Source organism: Erythrolamprus reginae, chromosome 5 (assembly GCF_031021105.1).
Source record: "Erythrolamprus reginae isolate rEryReg1 chromosome 5, rEryReg1.hap1, whole genome shotgun sequence".
NCBI lineage: Eukaryota > Metazoa > Chordata > Lepidosauria > Squamata > Dipsadidae > Erythrolamprus > Erythrolamprus reginae.
Window position 1 is genome coordinate 109,440,684 of NC_091954.1, and position 16,639 is coordinate 109,457,322.

The following is a 16,639-nucleotide window of genomic DNA, read 5'->3' on the forward strand; positions in this document are numbered from 1 at the left end:
CTCACTAAGAAATGACCATCAAATTATTAATATTTCTTATACAGTATTATATTAACACGCTCTGATGCTAAGGAGTTAAATGTTCAACTCCCCCTCCCCACCTGAAAAGAACTCTGTTCCAACTGCCAGTGGATGTGGCTAGTGTATGACTCATCCAGCCTGCGGGCTGGGAATTTAGACATGCTACTCCATGCTAAGGAGTTAGACATTCTGCTCCCCCTCTGCAGCTGAAAGGGAGAAAAGAGGATAAGATAGGAGAGGCTTCTGTGGGGCAAGTCTGATGGAGAGAAAGGGATAGGAGAGGATCAATGGGGCCAGCCTGAGGGAGAAAAGGGGAGAGGAGAGGCCGATTATAACTACTAATTAATGTTCAAGCTTTAAGTGTAAATTTATCAAGCCCAATCACATAGTTTCATAGCGAAGCATGGGCATCCAACTACAGTGGTACCTCTACTTACGAACTGAATTCGTTTGGTGATCAGGTTCTTAAGTAGAAAAGTTTGTAAGAAGAAGCAATTTTTCCCATAGGAATCAATGTAAAAGCAAATAATGCGTGTGATTGGGGAAACCACAGGGAGGGTGGAGGCCCTGTTTCCTCCCAGGAGATTCCTAGAGAGGCCCACAGAGGCTTCTCCCCACCTTTCCCGGCCCCGTTTCCTCCCAGGAGATTCCTAGAGAGGCCCCACAGAAGCTTCTCCCCACCTTTCCCGGCCCCGTTTCCTCCCAGGAGATTCCTAGAGAAGCCCCACCAAGGCTTCTCCCTCCCTTTTCCAGTTACAGTTTCGGAGGCTCGGGTTTGCAAGTGGAAAATGGTTCTTGAGAAGAAGCAAAAAAATCTCTAACACCCGGTTCCTATCTAGAAACATTCGTAAGTAGAGGCGTTCTTAGATAGAGGTACCACTGTACTAGTTTTATAGTTTGTCCTGTCATTTTTGGTGATCCCTTAATTAGACTGTTATTTGTGGTTAGCTTGTTTATCTGTGTTGATACTTCCTTGATTTGGGCACTGTTTACTTATCAATTAACGCTGTTTTGCTTAATCTCTAATTTTGATGTTAATCTCTGCACATACAGGTGTTGACAATGGTTCGTCCTTTGATTTTACACTTCCCTCCCTTCCACCGTATGAAATGATTTACCTTCAAGGAATTTTTAAAGCTGTAGGAAGGAGTCTTCTCGTGACCGTCTGTGTTTTCTTCCCTCTTCTTGCAAAAAAGTAGGATTTTTGCATATAAGAAGAGATGCCTTTGCATTGGCTTGAACCTGGCCAAATCTTTGACTTTGTTGTGTCCCTTCTTGTGATCGGTCCAAATATTGAAAGAGCCCTGAAGGAGCAATTTACCCAACTCCGCCACATCTCCCTAGAGGAAAAGAGAAACAGGACAGGAGAAATACAAGAATAAAGCAAGGTTTTAATTCCAGTCTTCCATCCCAACCCTACCCCAACTATCTGTTCTGTCACCCAGTTAGGAACGTATCAAAACCACACTGTTTGAATAAAATGAGTTTAATTAATGAAGCACTGCTAATAACTGGCTTAGCAGTGGCAAAACACACAAATCATCGACATCACTCCTTCTCTGTAGCATCACCACAACCTGCTATTCAGGTTAATTTGTCAGCTGCCACCTTATATGCTTATTTGTGCTTCGTTATCATGTGGTGGGAGATTGTCCTGAACTCTGGGAAGGGTGGATGGGAAGCGGGGATGCTTGGGAGAAAATTAAAGTAACTTCTGTATCTCCTGCATAAGCTGTGCCAAAGTTATCTGGCTGGGAGAAGAAGGCAGTTGCGTACCAATATATACCTGAACTAATTTTTTTTTGCTTCAACCTGGTTGATCATGGGGTGGGGTCAGTAACGGGAGGCAGGCAGGTGGCGGTTGCACTTACCGTCCACTACTGGTAGGCTCTCCCGGATCACCGTGGGCTCGCACATGTCTGGCATGCATCCATTGGTGTGAGATTTGGCTTCTGTGCATGCACAGCAAGCAAAATCTCACACGAGGATGCTCTCGCGCTTGAGATTTCACCGATTTTTGGCACCAAAATTGGCCGAAATCTCCCGCGCGAGAGCGTCCTTGCGTGAGATTTCACTTGCTGTGCATGCACAGAAGGCAAATCTCATGCAGGCACGCACATTGGGGGCATGGAGATGCATGTGCATCTCTATTTTTGCTACCGGAACCCCGATCCCAGCCGTACCAACCTCACTACTGGAGGCAGGTAAGTTGAGTTGATCTTAGGGATTTTGGTGCATGATTCTTAGTTCTGGATATTCATTACTTCATTACACTTGACTTCTAATAAAATTATATCTTTCTGAACAAGTGGAGCCAAGAATTATTTCTACTTAGAGATTTTAAATGCTGGCAGGTGTAACATTATTTTATTTTAATATTTACTTTAATATCTATCTATCTATCTATCTATCTATCTATCTATCTATCTATCTATCTATCTATCTATTTGACTTTTATGCTGCCCCTCTCCGAGGACTCGGGGCGACTCACAAGATATAATAAAAACAATAAAACATTTCGGGTCCAATTGATTAAATATAAAATCTAAAACTAAAAGAGCATAAAAAGCAGTCATTCCCATTCAATCTGTTTTTCTCAATCCATTGATCGACCAGGGGGCAAGAATCTAATAGCCACAAACCTGGTGGCATAAGTGAGTCTTGAGACTCTTGTGGAAGGCAAGGAGGGTGGGGGCAATACGAATCTCCGGGGGGAGCTGATTCCAGAGGGCCGGGGCCCCCACAGACAAGGCTCTTCCCCTAGGCCCTGCCAACCGACATTGTCTAGTTGACCGGACTGGAGAAGGGCGACTCTGTGGGACCTAACCGGTCACTGGGATTCATGCAGCAGAAGGCGGTCCCTTTTACCATTATTCTTTTTTTTTTCCTTGAAAAAATAGATGTATTTCCTAATATGGCACGTTCTACATATTGTCTGAAATTCTCAGAATCAGAACTCCAAGATGCTCAGAGACAGCCTGGTTAAGGAAAAACGATGGAGGCCTGAAGTATCCTTATTTTAAGAAAAACAACAAGGTTTCAAGAGTCCCTATTGTTGGAAAATAAAGAGTTCAGCAATCAACATGATAACCATTTATCTATCTATCTATCTATCTATCTATCTATCTATCTATCTATCTATCTATCTATCTATCTATCTATCTATCTATCTATCTATCAGATTTGTATGCCGCCCCTCTCAGTAGACTTGGGGCGGCTAACAACAGTAATAAAAAACAGCATGTAAATCCAATACTAAAACAACTAAAAAACCCTTATTGTAAAACCAAACTTACATACAAACAAACATACCATGCATAAATTGTAAAGGCCTAGGGGGAAAGAATATCTCAGTTCCCCCATGCCTGACGGCAGAGGTGGGTTTTAAGGAGCTTACGAAAGGCGAGAAGGGTGGGGGCAACTCTAATCTCCGGGGGGAGTTGGTTCCAGAGGGCCGGGGCCGCCACAGAGAAGGCTCTTCCCCTGGGCCCTGCCAAACAACATTGTTTAGTTGACGGGACACGGAGAAGGCCCACTCTGTGGGACCTAACTGGTCGCTGGGATTCGTGCGGCAGAAGGCGGTCCCTGAGATAATCTGGTCCGGTGCCATGAAGGGCTTTATAGGTCATAACCAACACTTTGAATTGTGACCGGAAACTCATCTGCAACCAATGCAGACTACGGAATGTTGGTGTAACATGGGCATTTTGGGGAAAGCCCATGATTGCTCTCGCAGCTGCATTCTGCACGATCTGAAGTTTCTGAACACTTTTCAACCATGTTTCTCGAGCTTAGGCCCTTTAAGATGTGTGGACTTTAACTCCCAGAATATCTCAGCCAGCATTTAGAATTCTGGGAGTTGGAGTCCACACATCCTTAAAGCTGCTAAGGTTGAGGGGGGGGGAAAGCCTGCTTTTTAAATTATTTTGGCAAGGCCTACCTCATAGCCTGTAATTGCTATTTGGTGCATGGAATCGTTCGCCGACTTGATGATATCAAGGACAGTCGCAAGAGCTTCTTCCAGTTCAGCAGTGCCTTCAGAATTCTTGCTGCATTTTAACATTTCCTGGTTGTAAAGGGAATTTTAAAAAAAGCAAAGGTCACATCACAACGCCTTAAAATGTTCCAGAATGTTGATAGTCTTACACAGAAGAAAAATGGGGTGGGGTGTTTTTTTTGTCAATCTGTTCCTGATAAGTACATAATCCACGAGAGGAAATAAAACAATGTTATAAACATTTAATATTCAAAAATAATGGGCAGGCTCCACTGTGGTCCTCAACTTACGACCACAGTGGAAACTGCCCATTATAGGTGTTGTGAAGGCAGTTATGGACTGCTGCCCTCACGGGGGGGACATAGTGAGGGTAGTATGTTTATGCACTATTTATTGAATAATTAATAGTATTTTTATTGTCCTTCCTTCTCTAGTGCCTTAGTATGATCCCTAATTACTTTTAAAATAGGAAATAATTAAATAGTATGTTTTTACCCATAAAAGTTTAAATCATTTTAATCATTATTTAGAACTGAACTTTTATAGCAATTAAAGAAAATTGAGCTACTTGCCTAATCTGTTATCATACTGAACCTTGTGGGTTCGGTACAAAACCTTAAAACATTACTGTGCTCCTCAACAAGCTGTCTATCATTTATCCTTTTTGTGGCTATTCAAATAATGTGATTTAATCAACTGAAAAAGAGTACAAGCACCTATTTGAAAACTTATCTTGGCCGGTAAGCCACTCCCACCCAGTCACATGACCTTTAAGTCACCTCCCTGGTCACATGATTTTCAAGTCACTCCTACCCGGCCACATGACCATCAAGCCACACCCACAAAATAAGCTATGCCCACAGTACTGCAGTAAAAATTTGGCAGCCCATCACTATGGGAAGGTTGTAAAGCAGATAATCATGTGATCAGACCTGAGTTTACATGCATGTACGCGCCCTCATGATATTTTGTTTCCTGCGCATGCGCAGAAGCAAAAACACACTGGGGCACGTGCACACAAGACACCCAAAGCTGTGTGCGCAGCTGAACTTTTGCTACCGGTGCGGCGTCCTTTATCATTCTGGTAGGAACCCGTTATTGCCGAGAGGCATTGTCGCTGGCAGAGGGCTGCAGGACGTCAACATGGCCACGCCTACCTTGGTTACGCCCACCTTGGCCACTCCCCCTGGCCACACCTTCCCAGCTCAAACACAACCCTGATACAGCCTTCAATGAAATCGAGTTTGACACCCCTGGTATAGAGTTTCTTGCTTGAGCAGTGGATTGGACTAGAAGACCTCCAAGGTCCCTTTCCGACACCATTAGAAACATAGAAATATAGAAGATTGACAGCAGGAAAAAACCTCATGGTCCATCTAGTCTGCCCTCATACTATTTCCTGTATTTTATCTTAGGATGGATTTATGTTTATCCCGGGCATGTTTACATTCAGTTACTGCGGATTTATTTATTTTTTCCCAATAAATTTTATTAATTTTCTTAAAATAGACAAAACCGACAAACATACATTTAACATAGAAATGGGGTTGTATCTTCCCCGCTTATTCTAGAAGTAAAATTTCAATACAGAAAAAATAATACATTTCAAAAAATGCTTAAGATCGATTTATTACTTTAAATGAAAAGAAGAAATTTGTTTAACTTTTTATAATAAATCTTCATACATAAACTAATTCTAGCATAACTCTTAAATCATATCCCTACTAATTCTAACATAACACTTAAATCATATCTCTACTAATACAATTCTCTTATTTATTTATTTGTTCATTTTTACTTTTAATATTTCTTCTTGTTTATCCATATATACACTTTGTTCCATATCTCATAAAATTCTGTTTCTTCTTGACCTTTTAACCGTCTTGTCATCATATCCATTTCAGTACAGTCTAATATTTTTTTAATAACTTCCTCTTCTTTGGGGATATTTTCCCCTTTTCAATTTTGCGCATATATTATCCTGGCCGCGGACAAAATATGAATCACTAAATGTAAAATTTCTTTCTTACATTTCTGATTAGTTATACCCAGTAAATAGAATTCCGGGGTTATTTCTATCTCCTCTTTTACTATTTATTTTATTATTCTTTCTATCATTTTCCAGTAAAGTTTAACTTTGCTACACGTCCACCATTGATGGTAATAGGACCCTATTTCCTTCTTACACTTCCAACATAATGGGGAAGTCTTTGGGAACATTTTTGCTATCCTATTTGGTGGGAGGTGCCACCTGTAGAACATTTTAATTTGATTTTCTTTTAGGGAAACTGATTTTGTCATTTTCCAATTTGACATCCAGACACCATTAGAAACATAGAAATATAGAAGATTGATGGCAGGAAAAAACCTCATGGTCCATCTAGTCTGCCCTTATACTATTTCCTGTATTTTATCTTAGGATGGATCTATGTTTATCCCAGGCATGTTTACATTCAGTTACTGTGGATTTAAACAACCACGTCTGCTGGAAGTTTGTTCCAAGAAAATAATATTTTCTCACGTTGCTTCTGATCTTTCCCCCCAACTAACCTCATATTGTGCCCCCTTGTTCTTGGGGGCGGCATACAAATCCAAATAATAAAATAAATAAATTAAAAACACTTCTGTCTCTTTATTATTCTGTCTCTCTTTATTATTCTCAATTATTCTGTCTCTTTTTCATTCATTTGTTTTCTTTATCCCCACGCTCAGCGTCAATACCCTTTATAGAATGGACTGAATAGTCACTCTCTTGTGCAATCGGCTACTGCAAAAATACGGTACTTTTATTAGCAGTTAGAGTCCTCTTACCTTCAGAAGCAACTGATATTTGGTAATTCGCTGGACCGGCTTTAAAAGATAAGCATCAAGGGAGAGTTTATGATCTAATTTCCTCTGACAGTCCTGCAAAAACAGGTAAGAAAAAAAAGAGAATGAAAAACTACTGGTCTAACAGGTTACACTAAGAACTAAATTACAAAACGTTAAATATCTTTTGGCTTTTATAATTCCAATTTCTTGGCTAGCCCATGGCCAATTATTATGACCTCTTAGGAATCGGGAGAGGTCAACAGTGGATAGTGTAAGGGTAAAATTTTGGGGGTTAGGTGATGGTAGTGAGTTCCATGCATCAACTACTTGGTTACTAAAGTTGTATTTCCTGCTGTCGAGTTTAGAGCGGTTTACTTTAAATTTGTATCTGTTGTGTGCCTCATGTGTTGTTGTGGTTGAAGCTGAAGTAGTCGTTGACAGGAAGGACATTGTAGCAGATGATTTTATGGGCTATGCTTAGGAGAACTTTGGTTCCAAATCTAACTTAGATTCAAAATCAGTCAGGTAGCTTTGGGCCAGTCGCTCCCTGTAAGCCCTAAGAAGCAGGCAAGAGTGAACCATTTTTGGAAAGATTGTCAAGAAAACTTCAGGGTGATTGTCCAGGCAAGTCACCACAAGTTAAGACTGACTTTCTACAAAGATAGAAAAGCATTATAGTTTATCTGAGTGATCTGTCTGTTTCAGCACAGCAAATGTCCAATTGCCATTCCTTTCCTGCAAAGGGATTTGAATGCTAACTTGCAAAGGTCATTCATTTTGCTGACACCCACACTGTTTTTGTTCCTCTCTTCTAGAACTTCCATTGTTCCGGCCACGGGCCTGTATAGTGTGTTAGCCACAGGATAGTTCAGGCAGCTACTGGATGGTCTTGGTGTCATTAGCAATTCAATCTCTCACAAATAAAAGCAAATATCCGTGTGCCAGGGAAATGTCGCAGGATTCAATCTGGGTCGGTCACCAGGACCAGAGGTTTAGTCTTCCAAGCCCATCCTCAGGGAACTTCTCTCTACCAAAATAATAATTTATTTGTTTATTTGTTTTGTCAAGTACAAAGGTACTTGACAAAACAAACCTCTACCTATGAACGCCTCTAATTACAAACTTTTCTAGATAAGAACCGGGTATTCAAGATTTTTCTGCCCCTTCTCAAAAACCATTTTCCACTTACAAACCCGAGCCTCCAAAACTGTAACCGGAAAAGTCGGGGAGAAGCCTCCGTGGGGCCTCTCTGGGAATCTCCTGGGAGGAAACAGGGCTGGAAAAGGCGGAGAGAAGCCTCTGTGGGACCTCTCTGGGAATCTCCTGGGAGGAAACAGGGCTGGAAAAGGCAGAGAGAAGCCTCCGTGGGACCTCTCTGGGAATCTCTTGGGAGGAAACAGGGCCGGAAAAGGTGGAGAGAAGCCTCCATGGGGTCTCTCTAGAAATCTCCTGTGAGGAAACAGGGCCTCCACCTTCCTTGTGGTTTCCCCAATCGCATACATTATTTGCTTTTACATTGATTCCTATGGGAAAAATTGCTTCTTCTTACAAACTTTTCTACTTAAGAACCTGGTCACGGAATGAATTAAGTTCGTAAGTAGAATTATCATTGTACGTGTTGGTGGTATGCAAAGATATAACAATGTTTATCTATATGATACTAGTAAGAGAGAAACATTAGAACAGGGGACAAAAGGCACGCCCCTTACTGACCTCTTAGGAATCGGGAGAGATCAAGAGTGCATAGTCTAAGGGTAAAGTTTTGGGGGGTATTAGGTACTACCACTATAGAGTCAAGTAGTGAGTTCCGTGCATCAACTACTCAGTTACTAAAGTCGTATTTCCTGCCGTCGAGTTTAGAGCAGTTTACTTTAAGTTTGTATCTGTTGTGCGCTCATGTGTTGTTGTGTTTGAAGCTGAAGTAGTCGTCGACAAGAAGGACATTGCAGCAGATGATTTTATGGGCTATGGTTAGATCGTGTTTAAGACGACATAGTTCTAAGATTTCTAAACCTAGGATTATAAGTCTAGTTGCGTAGGGTATTCTGTTGCGAGTGGAGGAGTGGAGGACTCTTCTAGTAAAGTACCTAGTAAAGTATCTCTGGACTTACAGTATCTTGTAAAAGAGTAAGGGAGGTGACCTTGTTAGAAATATGCAGGAACCATAAAATAAGTAAAGAGGGCTTAAACGTCATTTGATTCCAAGGAAACAAGATAATATTCAGAAGCAATTCAGTCATGTATTTAGAATAGGATAACAGAGTTGGAAGGGGTCTTATAGCCCAGTGATGGTGAACCTATGGCACGGGTGCCATAGGTGGCATGCGGAGCCATATCTGATGGCACATGAGCTGTTGTCCTAGCTCAGCTCCAGTGTGCATATGTGTGCTGGCAGCTGAGTTTGGCTCACACAGAGGCTCTGGGAGGGCATTTTGGCTTCCAGAGAGCCTATGGGGAGATGGGGGAAGGTGCTTATAGCCTCACCTGACTCCAGGGAAGCCTTTGGAGCCTGGGGAGGGTGAAACATGAGCCTACTGGGCCCACTAGAAGTTGGGAAACAGGCTGTTTACAGAATCCAGAGGGCCTCTGGGAGATGCTGTTTTTGCACTCTCCAGGCATTGAATTATGGATTATGTTACACACACACAAAAACACACACAAACACACACACAAATACACACACGCACACATGCATAGATAGAGAGAGAGAGAGAGAGAGAGAAAGAGAGAAAGAGAGAAAGAGAAAGAGAGAAAAAGATATCGACACATAGATAGATAGATAGATAGATAGATAGATAGATAGATAGATAGATAGATAGATAGATAGATAGATAGATAGATAGATAGATACAGTAATCCCTTGTTTTTCGCGGGGGATGCATTCCAAGACCCCTCGTGAAAAACAAATCTCCATGAAGTAGAGGAAAGATATATTTTTATGTATTTAACGAGTATTTGGAATTTTAAAACCCACCCTTTACATTAAACAGTCATTGTATAATGTTTCTCAGCTGGAACTACATGTGATATCCTACCAGTTTCTTTAATAGAGTCCAGTAGTACCGTAGAAGAATTTTATGAATTTTTAATAGATTTAAAATTTTCAATGGATTTAATGGATTTAAGCCCCCTTTGAAAACCCGTGAAGTAGCGAATCTGCAAAAGATGAACCACGAAGTAGCGAGGGATTACTATATATATACTGTACAGCCAAATTCACGTTAGAGCTAACCTAGGGCAACAGGTTGTGTGCTAGCAGATACGGCTCCTGTGCCATAGGTTTGCCATCACTGATATATATTCTTGGGTGTTTCTTATATATATATATGGCAAACCTATATATATATATATCAGTGATGGCAAACCTATGGCAAATATAAGAATCTGGGGAGTTTTTGCCTTTCCTGGGCATTGAATTATGGATGTGGGCACTTGTGCATGTGCGATACCGTGCGCACACACTCTTTCGGCACCCAAGGGAAAAAAGGTTCCCCATCACTGTTCTAGTCCATAAGGGAGGTGCCCAGGCAGGAAACCCTATATCAGTGATGGCAAACCTTTTTGGGTTCAGGTGCCAAACGGGTGTGAGTTAGCATGTGTGCACATCCCATATCCCTTCCCTTTCTCCCCAGCCATGCACACACAGCCCTGTTGTACTTGCGCATGCATGCAATCCCCCCCCCCATCCCTGCGCATGCGCACAGTCCTCATCGAAGCCTGGAATGGTAAAAAAACCGAGCAAACTGGAAGTTCGGAAAAACGGACTTCCTGTTTGCCAGTTGTGCTGTTTTGCCTTGCCTGGGTGTGGCTCTTCTAACACGGGGATAGGCAAAGTTGGCTCTCCTATGACATGAGGATTTCAACTCAATGAATTCAATGAAGCAGTGGAAGTGATGTGCCGGTGCCTGGAGGCTGTTGGGGTCTGGATGGGTGTCAACAGACTCAAACTCAACCCGGATAAGATGGAGTGGCTGTGGGTTCTGCCTCCCAAGGACAATTCTATCTGTCCGTCCATTACCCTGGGGGGGGGGGAATTATTGACCCCCTCAGAGAGGGTCCGCAACTTGGGCGTCCTCCTCGATCCACAGCTCACATTAGAGAACCATCTTTCAGCTGTGGCGAGGGGGGCGTTTGCCCAGGTTCGCCTGGTGCACCAGTTGCGGCCCTATCTGGACCGGGACTCACTGCTCACAGTCACTCATGCCCTCATCACCTCGAGATTCGACTACTGTAATGCTCTCTACATGGGACTACCTTTGAAAAGTGTTCAGAAACTTCAGATCGTGCAGAATGCAGCTGCAAGAGCAATCATGGGCTTCCCTAGGTATGCCCTTGTTACACCAGCACTCCGCAGTCTGCATTGGTTGCCGATCAATTTCCGGTCACAATTCAAAGTGTTGGTTATGACCTATAAAGCCCTTCATGGCATCGGACCAGAATATCTCCGGGACCGCCTTCTGCCGCCCAAATCCCAGCGACTGATTTGGTCCCACAGAGTTGGCCTTCTCCAGGTCCCGTCAACTAAACAATGTCATCTGGCGGGGCTCAGGGGAAGAGCCTTCTCTGTGGTGGCCCCAACTATTTGGAACCAGCTCCCCCCTGAGATTAGAACTGCCCCCACCCTCCTCGCCTTTCGTAAGCTCCTTAAAACTCACCTCTTCCATCAGGCATGGGGGAATTGAGGCATTACCCCCCCTCCCCCGGGCCTATACAATTTATGTATGGTATGTCTGTGTGTATGTCTGGTTTAATAATAGGGTTTTAAAATGTTTTTAAAATCTATTAGATTTGTCATGAATTGTTTTATTGTATGCTGTGAGCCGCCCCGAGTCTGCGGAGAGGGGCGGCATACAAATCTAATAAATAAATAAATAAACTCCCAGAATTCCTGAGCTAGCATGATCTGGGAGTTGAAGTCCACAAGTCATAGAATAGCCAACTTTGCCTACCCCTGTTCTAAGACATGAGAACAACGGTTTCTCAGTTGGTTTGCTTCGTTGCGCCTACCTGGAAAAAAACGCTGTCTCCACACTGCCTCCAAAGAGCTTCTGACTTTGGCTTGTTTTGGCAATATTTTTCATAGATCTGGAGATCTTCTTTCTGCAATACAAAGACACTTCGATGTTGAATCACCTCAATCAACATTCCCAAAGGAGAAGCTTTCTCCCCAAATAAATTTGCCAAGAGTGCGCAAACCTCTTGTAACTTTCCATCATGTTTATTGAAGATTTCACATTTTACGAGCAAGCTTAGCTTTAGGAAAAGGAATCACTTGGGGAAAAGGAATCCCCAATCTGAGTATTGTATTGGCAGTTCTGTATTAGCAAAAACTTCAGAAGAGAAGGATTTAGGAGTAGTGATTTCTGACAGTCTCAAAATGGGTGAACAGTGTGATCGGGCAGTAGGAAAAGCAAGTAGGATGCTTGGCTGCATAGCTAGAGGTATAACAAGCAGGAAGAGGGAGATTGTGATCCCGCTATATAGAGCGCTGGTGAGACCACATTTGGAATACAGTGTTCAGTTCTGGAGACCCCACCTACAAAAAGATATTGACAAAATTGAACGGGTACAAAGACGGGCTACAAGAATGGTGGAAGGTCTTAAGCATAAAACGTATCAGGAAAGACTTCATGAACTCAATCTGTATAGTCTGGAGGACAGAAGGAAAAGGGGGGACATGATTGAAACATTTAAATATGTTAAAGGGTTATATAAGGTTCAGGAGGGAAGTGTTTTTAATAGGAAAGTGAACACAAGAACAAGGGGGCCAAGTCTGAGGTTAGTTGGGGGAAAGATCAAAAGCAACATGAGAAAATATTATTTTACTGAAAGAGTAGTAGATGCTTGGAACAAACTTCCAGCAGACGTGGTTGGTAAATCCACAGGAACTGAATTTAAACATGCCTGGGATAAACCTATATCCATCCTAAGATAAAATACAGAAAATAGTATAAGGGCAGACTAGATGGACCGTGAGGTCTTTTTCTGCCGTCAGTCTTCTATGTTTCTATGTTTAGGCTTATGGGTCATGCTAAAACCAGGTCTTTTTAAAAGCCATTAAGAAGCCAAAACCAAACAGAATATAATTTGAGGAATGCACATTTCTTTCCACAGCTTATATGATGTTTAGGTAGCAGGTCTGGAGTTTCATTGAAACTCTCTCAATCTCCAAAAGAGCTAAGAGTTAAGCCCTGCCTGCTTGAGCGATTTAACTGGGGGGGGGGGGTTTGCACTTATCTGACTACTGGTGTGCTCCGCGTGCATCATGACGGTTCATGTGCGTGACGCGCTCGCGTGCACATCCCCTCACATGATTTTGCTTCTATGCATGCACAGGAAGCAAAAAGCGCTGAAATTTCATGAAAGGGACGCTCGTGGGTGCACTATTTCAGCCAATTTTTACTTCCATGCATGCACAGAAGCAAAAAAAAAGCTGAAATTGCACATGTATGCGCATCCACTTATGAGAGTTTGCTTCCGCGCATATGCAGGAAGCAAAATAAAGCAATTTTTTTTAAAAAGATAGTGCTGTGCAATGGACCAGCGAAGACAGCACCAAAACTGATGCATGCAAATTGCACAATACGCAGGGCGCTACTGGAATGGAACTCCAGGGCATAGCGGTAGCAGCCCACCACTGATTTAGCTGTAGAGTGGTACCTCTACCTAAGAACGCCTCTACTTAAGAACTTTTCTAGATAACAACCGGGTGTTCAAGATTTTTTTGCCTCTACTTAAGAACCATTTACTACTTAAGAACCCGAGCCCAGAAAAATTTCCCAGGAGCGACACGAAGGCCCGGCCAGTCTCCTGCCATTTTCCCTTTAATCTCGGCTATCTCGGGCTTTTCCGAGCTGCCAGAGGAGTTTTTCGGTGGTGCTTAAGGAAGCTTTGGCAGTCCAGAGGGAATGAAGCATTTTCCTTTCTCTGGGCACTTGGAATAAACCTCTGCTAGCGCCCAGAGAAAAGAAATACAGTACTCCCTTCGATTGTTATTCTCAAACCATAGCTGACCTTCATGAAACGTTTCAGAAACAGATCCAAAACACAAAAGAAAAACAAAACGCCTAGCTTCAGTCCAAACTGGGTTGAACTTGCTGAGCAGCAGATGAAACATTTTCTAATTCCAGATAATCATTTCTGGTTGTCAGAAATAAGGTGCTGTTTTTGCATCAGTAACACCAGTGATAGCAAACTTATGGCACGGGTGCCACAGGTGCCACGTGAAGCCATATCTGCTGTCACGTGAGCTGTTGCCCTAGCTCAGCTCCAAGGTACCTGTGTGTGCCGACTAGCTGATTTTTGGCTCACACAGGGGCTCTGGGAAGGTGTTTTTGGCTTCCAGAGAGCCTCCTGGGAGGATGGGAGAGAGCGTTTTTACCCTCCCCTGGCTCCAGGGAAGCCTTTGGAGCCTGGGGAGGGCGAAACATGAGCCTACCAATTTGGGAAACAGGCCATTTCTAATTTCCAGAGGGCCTCCGGAGGGGGGCAGGGGAAGCTGTTTTTGCCCTCCCCGGGCATTGAATTATGGGTGTGGGCACTCATGCATGCGTGATAGTGCACAAGCTCTTTCGGCACCCAAGGGGAGAAAGGTTCACCATCACTGAGTTACACCCTTACTCACACCAGACTGCCCTTTAGGAATGCATTCAGAAACTGATGTGGCTAAACGTACACAGGAAAGGATGAGCAGATAAATTGTCAGGAAGCTTCTGCAGCACATGCATAGATTAAACCACAGTAGCTTATAGAAAAAGGTGTACAGAGTAGGAGAATTGTCAGGTAACTTTATCTTCTTAGGTCTGTACAAATAGTTGACAGGAAGTTCTAGCCAAAGCAGCCAAAGCTAGTGGGCCTTCTCCGGGTCCCGTCAACTAAACAATGTCGGTTGGCGGGCCCCAGGGGAAGAGCCTTCTCTGTGGCGGCCCCGGCCCTCTGGAACCAACTCCCCCCAGAGATTAGAACTGCCCCTACTCTGCTTGCCTTTCGTAAGCTCCTTAAAGCCCACCTTTGTCGTCAGGCATGGGGGAACTGAGACATCTCCCCCAGGCATATACAATTTATGAATGGTATGTTTGTATGTATGTTTTTTAAATATTTTAAACTACAATTTAGATTTGCTATGAATTGTTTTATTCTGCTGTGAGCCGCCCCGAGTCTGCGGAGAGGGGCGGCATACAAATCTAAATAATAAATAAATAAATAAATAAATAAATAAATAAATAAATAAATAAAATAAATAAATAAATAAATAAATAAATAATGTTGTGGAGGCAGCGCGGGTGCGAGGCGGGGCAGGTGTGCAGGCGTGGGGGGGACAACCCCCACCCCTTTTGGCCAGTAATTGTTCTGCCATCTCTTTATGTAACAAATAGAGATAATGAAACAAATTTGAATAGGGTTATAGCAGAGTTGAAGGGAAGAGGGATAACTAAGATAGAACAGTTATATGAGAAGGATGGCAGGCCAAGTAGAAATCGTATAGAATGGTGGTTAGTTAAGGAAAGATGGCTACAAATAAATGCAATATGTAAATATCTCAATGAAAGGGAGAATAAAGAAGTACTATTGGGGGAGGAGACAGGGTTAGAGAAAATAATAAGAGAAAAAAGTGAGGGTATAAAGGCACAAGCAACCAATATACCCTGTTTCCCCGATAGTAAGACACCCCCGATTATAAGACGTATCAGGGGTTTCAGGGGGGTCGGCTAATATAAGCCGTACCCCGAAAGTAAGACATATGTCTTACTTTCGTGGAAACACGGGGGTATTGCCGGGGGGGGGGAGCCCGATGACGTCGCTTCCAAGCTCCCCGCGCGCCCCCCCCTCGCCTCGCCGCGGCACCACCGCCTCTTCCCCGGCTTGGCAAAGCGAAGGACGGCGCTGGTCCGAAGCGAGCGAAGCGGGCGGCGGCTTGCAGCGAAGGCGCTCGTCCCAGCAACCGAGTCCTGCCGAGGCTCGGCTGCAAGCGGCCAGCGAGGCCGACCAGATCCGAGGCGAGCGGCCGGAGCTGCGCCCTCCTTCGCCCGCCTCCTTTCCGGCAGGCAGGTGGGGCTGCCCAACTGCGCAGAGCGGCTCCTCCCCTCCAGACACACGGTTCCCCGACACGCGTCTGTGGCTCCACGCGTGCACGCCGCTTGAAGCCCTGAGGTTGAACTTGGAAAAGGGTTCACGAGGCTCCTGTCCCGCGGCTGCCCTTCTGGACTCTGGGGAGATGCCTTCGGGAACGCGACCCTTTCAATTTTTTTCCAATGTAAGACATACCCCGAAAGTAAGACGTAGTGGGGCTTTTGGGGGTAAAAAGAAAGTAAGACACTGTCTTACTTTCGGGGAAACACGGTATATATAAGTTGTTAGTGCAGTCAGACGGGGACACGATTCAAGGATTGACTAAATGGTGGCAAATGAGATACAAGTAGAGGTACAAGAGATGGAAAATACAGTAGAAAATATAAGGAAAATTAAGAATACAAGAATTAGGGAAATGAGAAGGAAAATATTACATAAGTGGTATTATACTCCCGTTCAACTCGCACACTTTCAGCAGAAGGTCAGGGGTAATTGATGGCACGGCTGTCAAGATAAAGGAGTGTTTATGCATATGTTTTGGGAATGCCCGATAGTGCAGGAATTTTGGCAAAAAGTGCAAGAGGACATAAATAGAATGCTAAATACACAATGGACAATCACTAAGGAAATGGCAGTATCAGTTAAAAGCAATGTGATGGGAGAATTTAGAGAAATAAAACAAGCAGCGATAGAAAGCGCTCAGGGTTGGAAGGATGCGACAAAATGGACAATGCAAAATTG

At 43.5% G+C, this 16,639-nt stretch overlaps 1 protein-coding gene across 6 annotated transcripts in view; it reads right to left on the minus strand.

Moving 5' to 3' along the window:
- Nucleotides 1–16,639, minus strand: part of MCF2L2 (MCF.2 cell line derived transforming sequence-like 2) — a 219,901-nt gene that overhangs the window by 40,063 nt on the left and 163,199 nt on the right. For all 6 annotated transcript variants that reach the window (XM_070753697.1, XM_070753695.1, XM_070753699.1 and 3 more), the window contains exons 19-22: nt 11,837–11,929; nt 6,830–6,922; nt 3,962–4,087; nt 1,140–1,361 (exon numbers count right to left, since the gene is read on the minus strand). In XM_070753697.1, the coding sequence (XP_070609798.1) occupies nt 1,140–1,361; nt 3,962–4,087; nt 6,830–6,922; nt 11,837–11,929 (534 nt within the window). The remainder of the gene's footprint in view (nt 1–1,139; nt 1,362–3,961; nt 4,088–6,829; nt 6,923–11,836; nt 11,930–16,639) is intronic.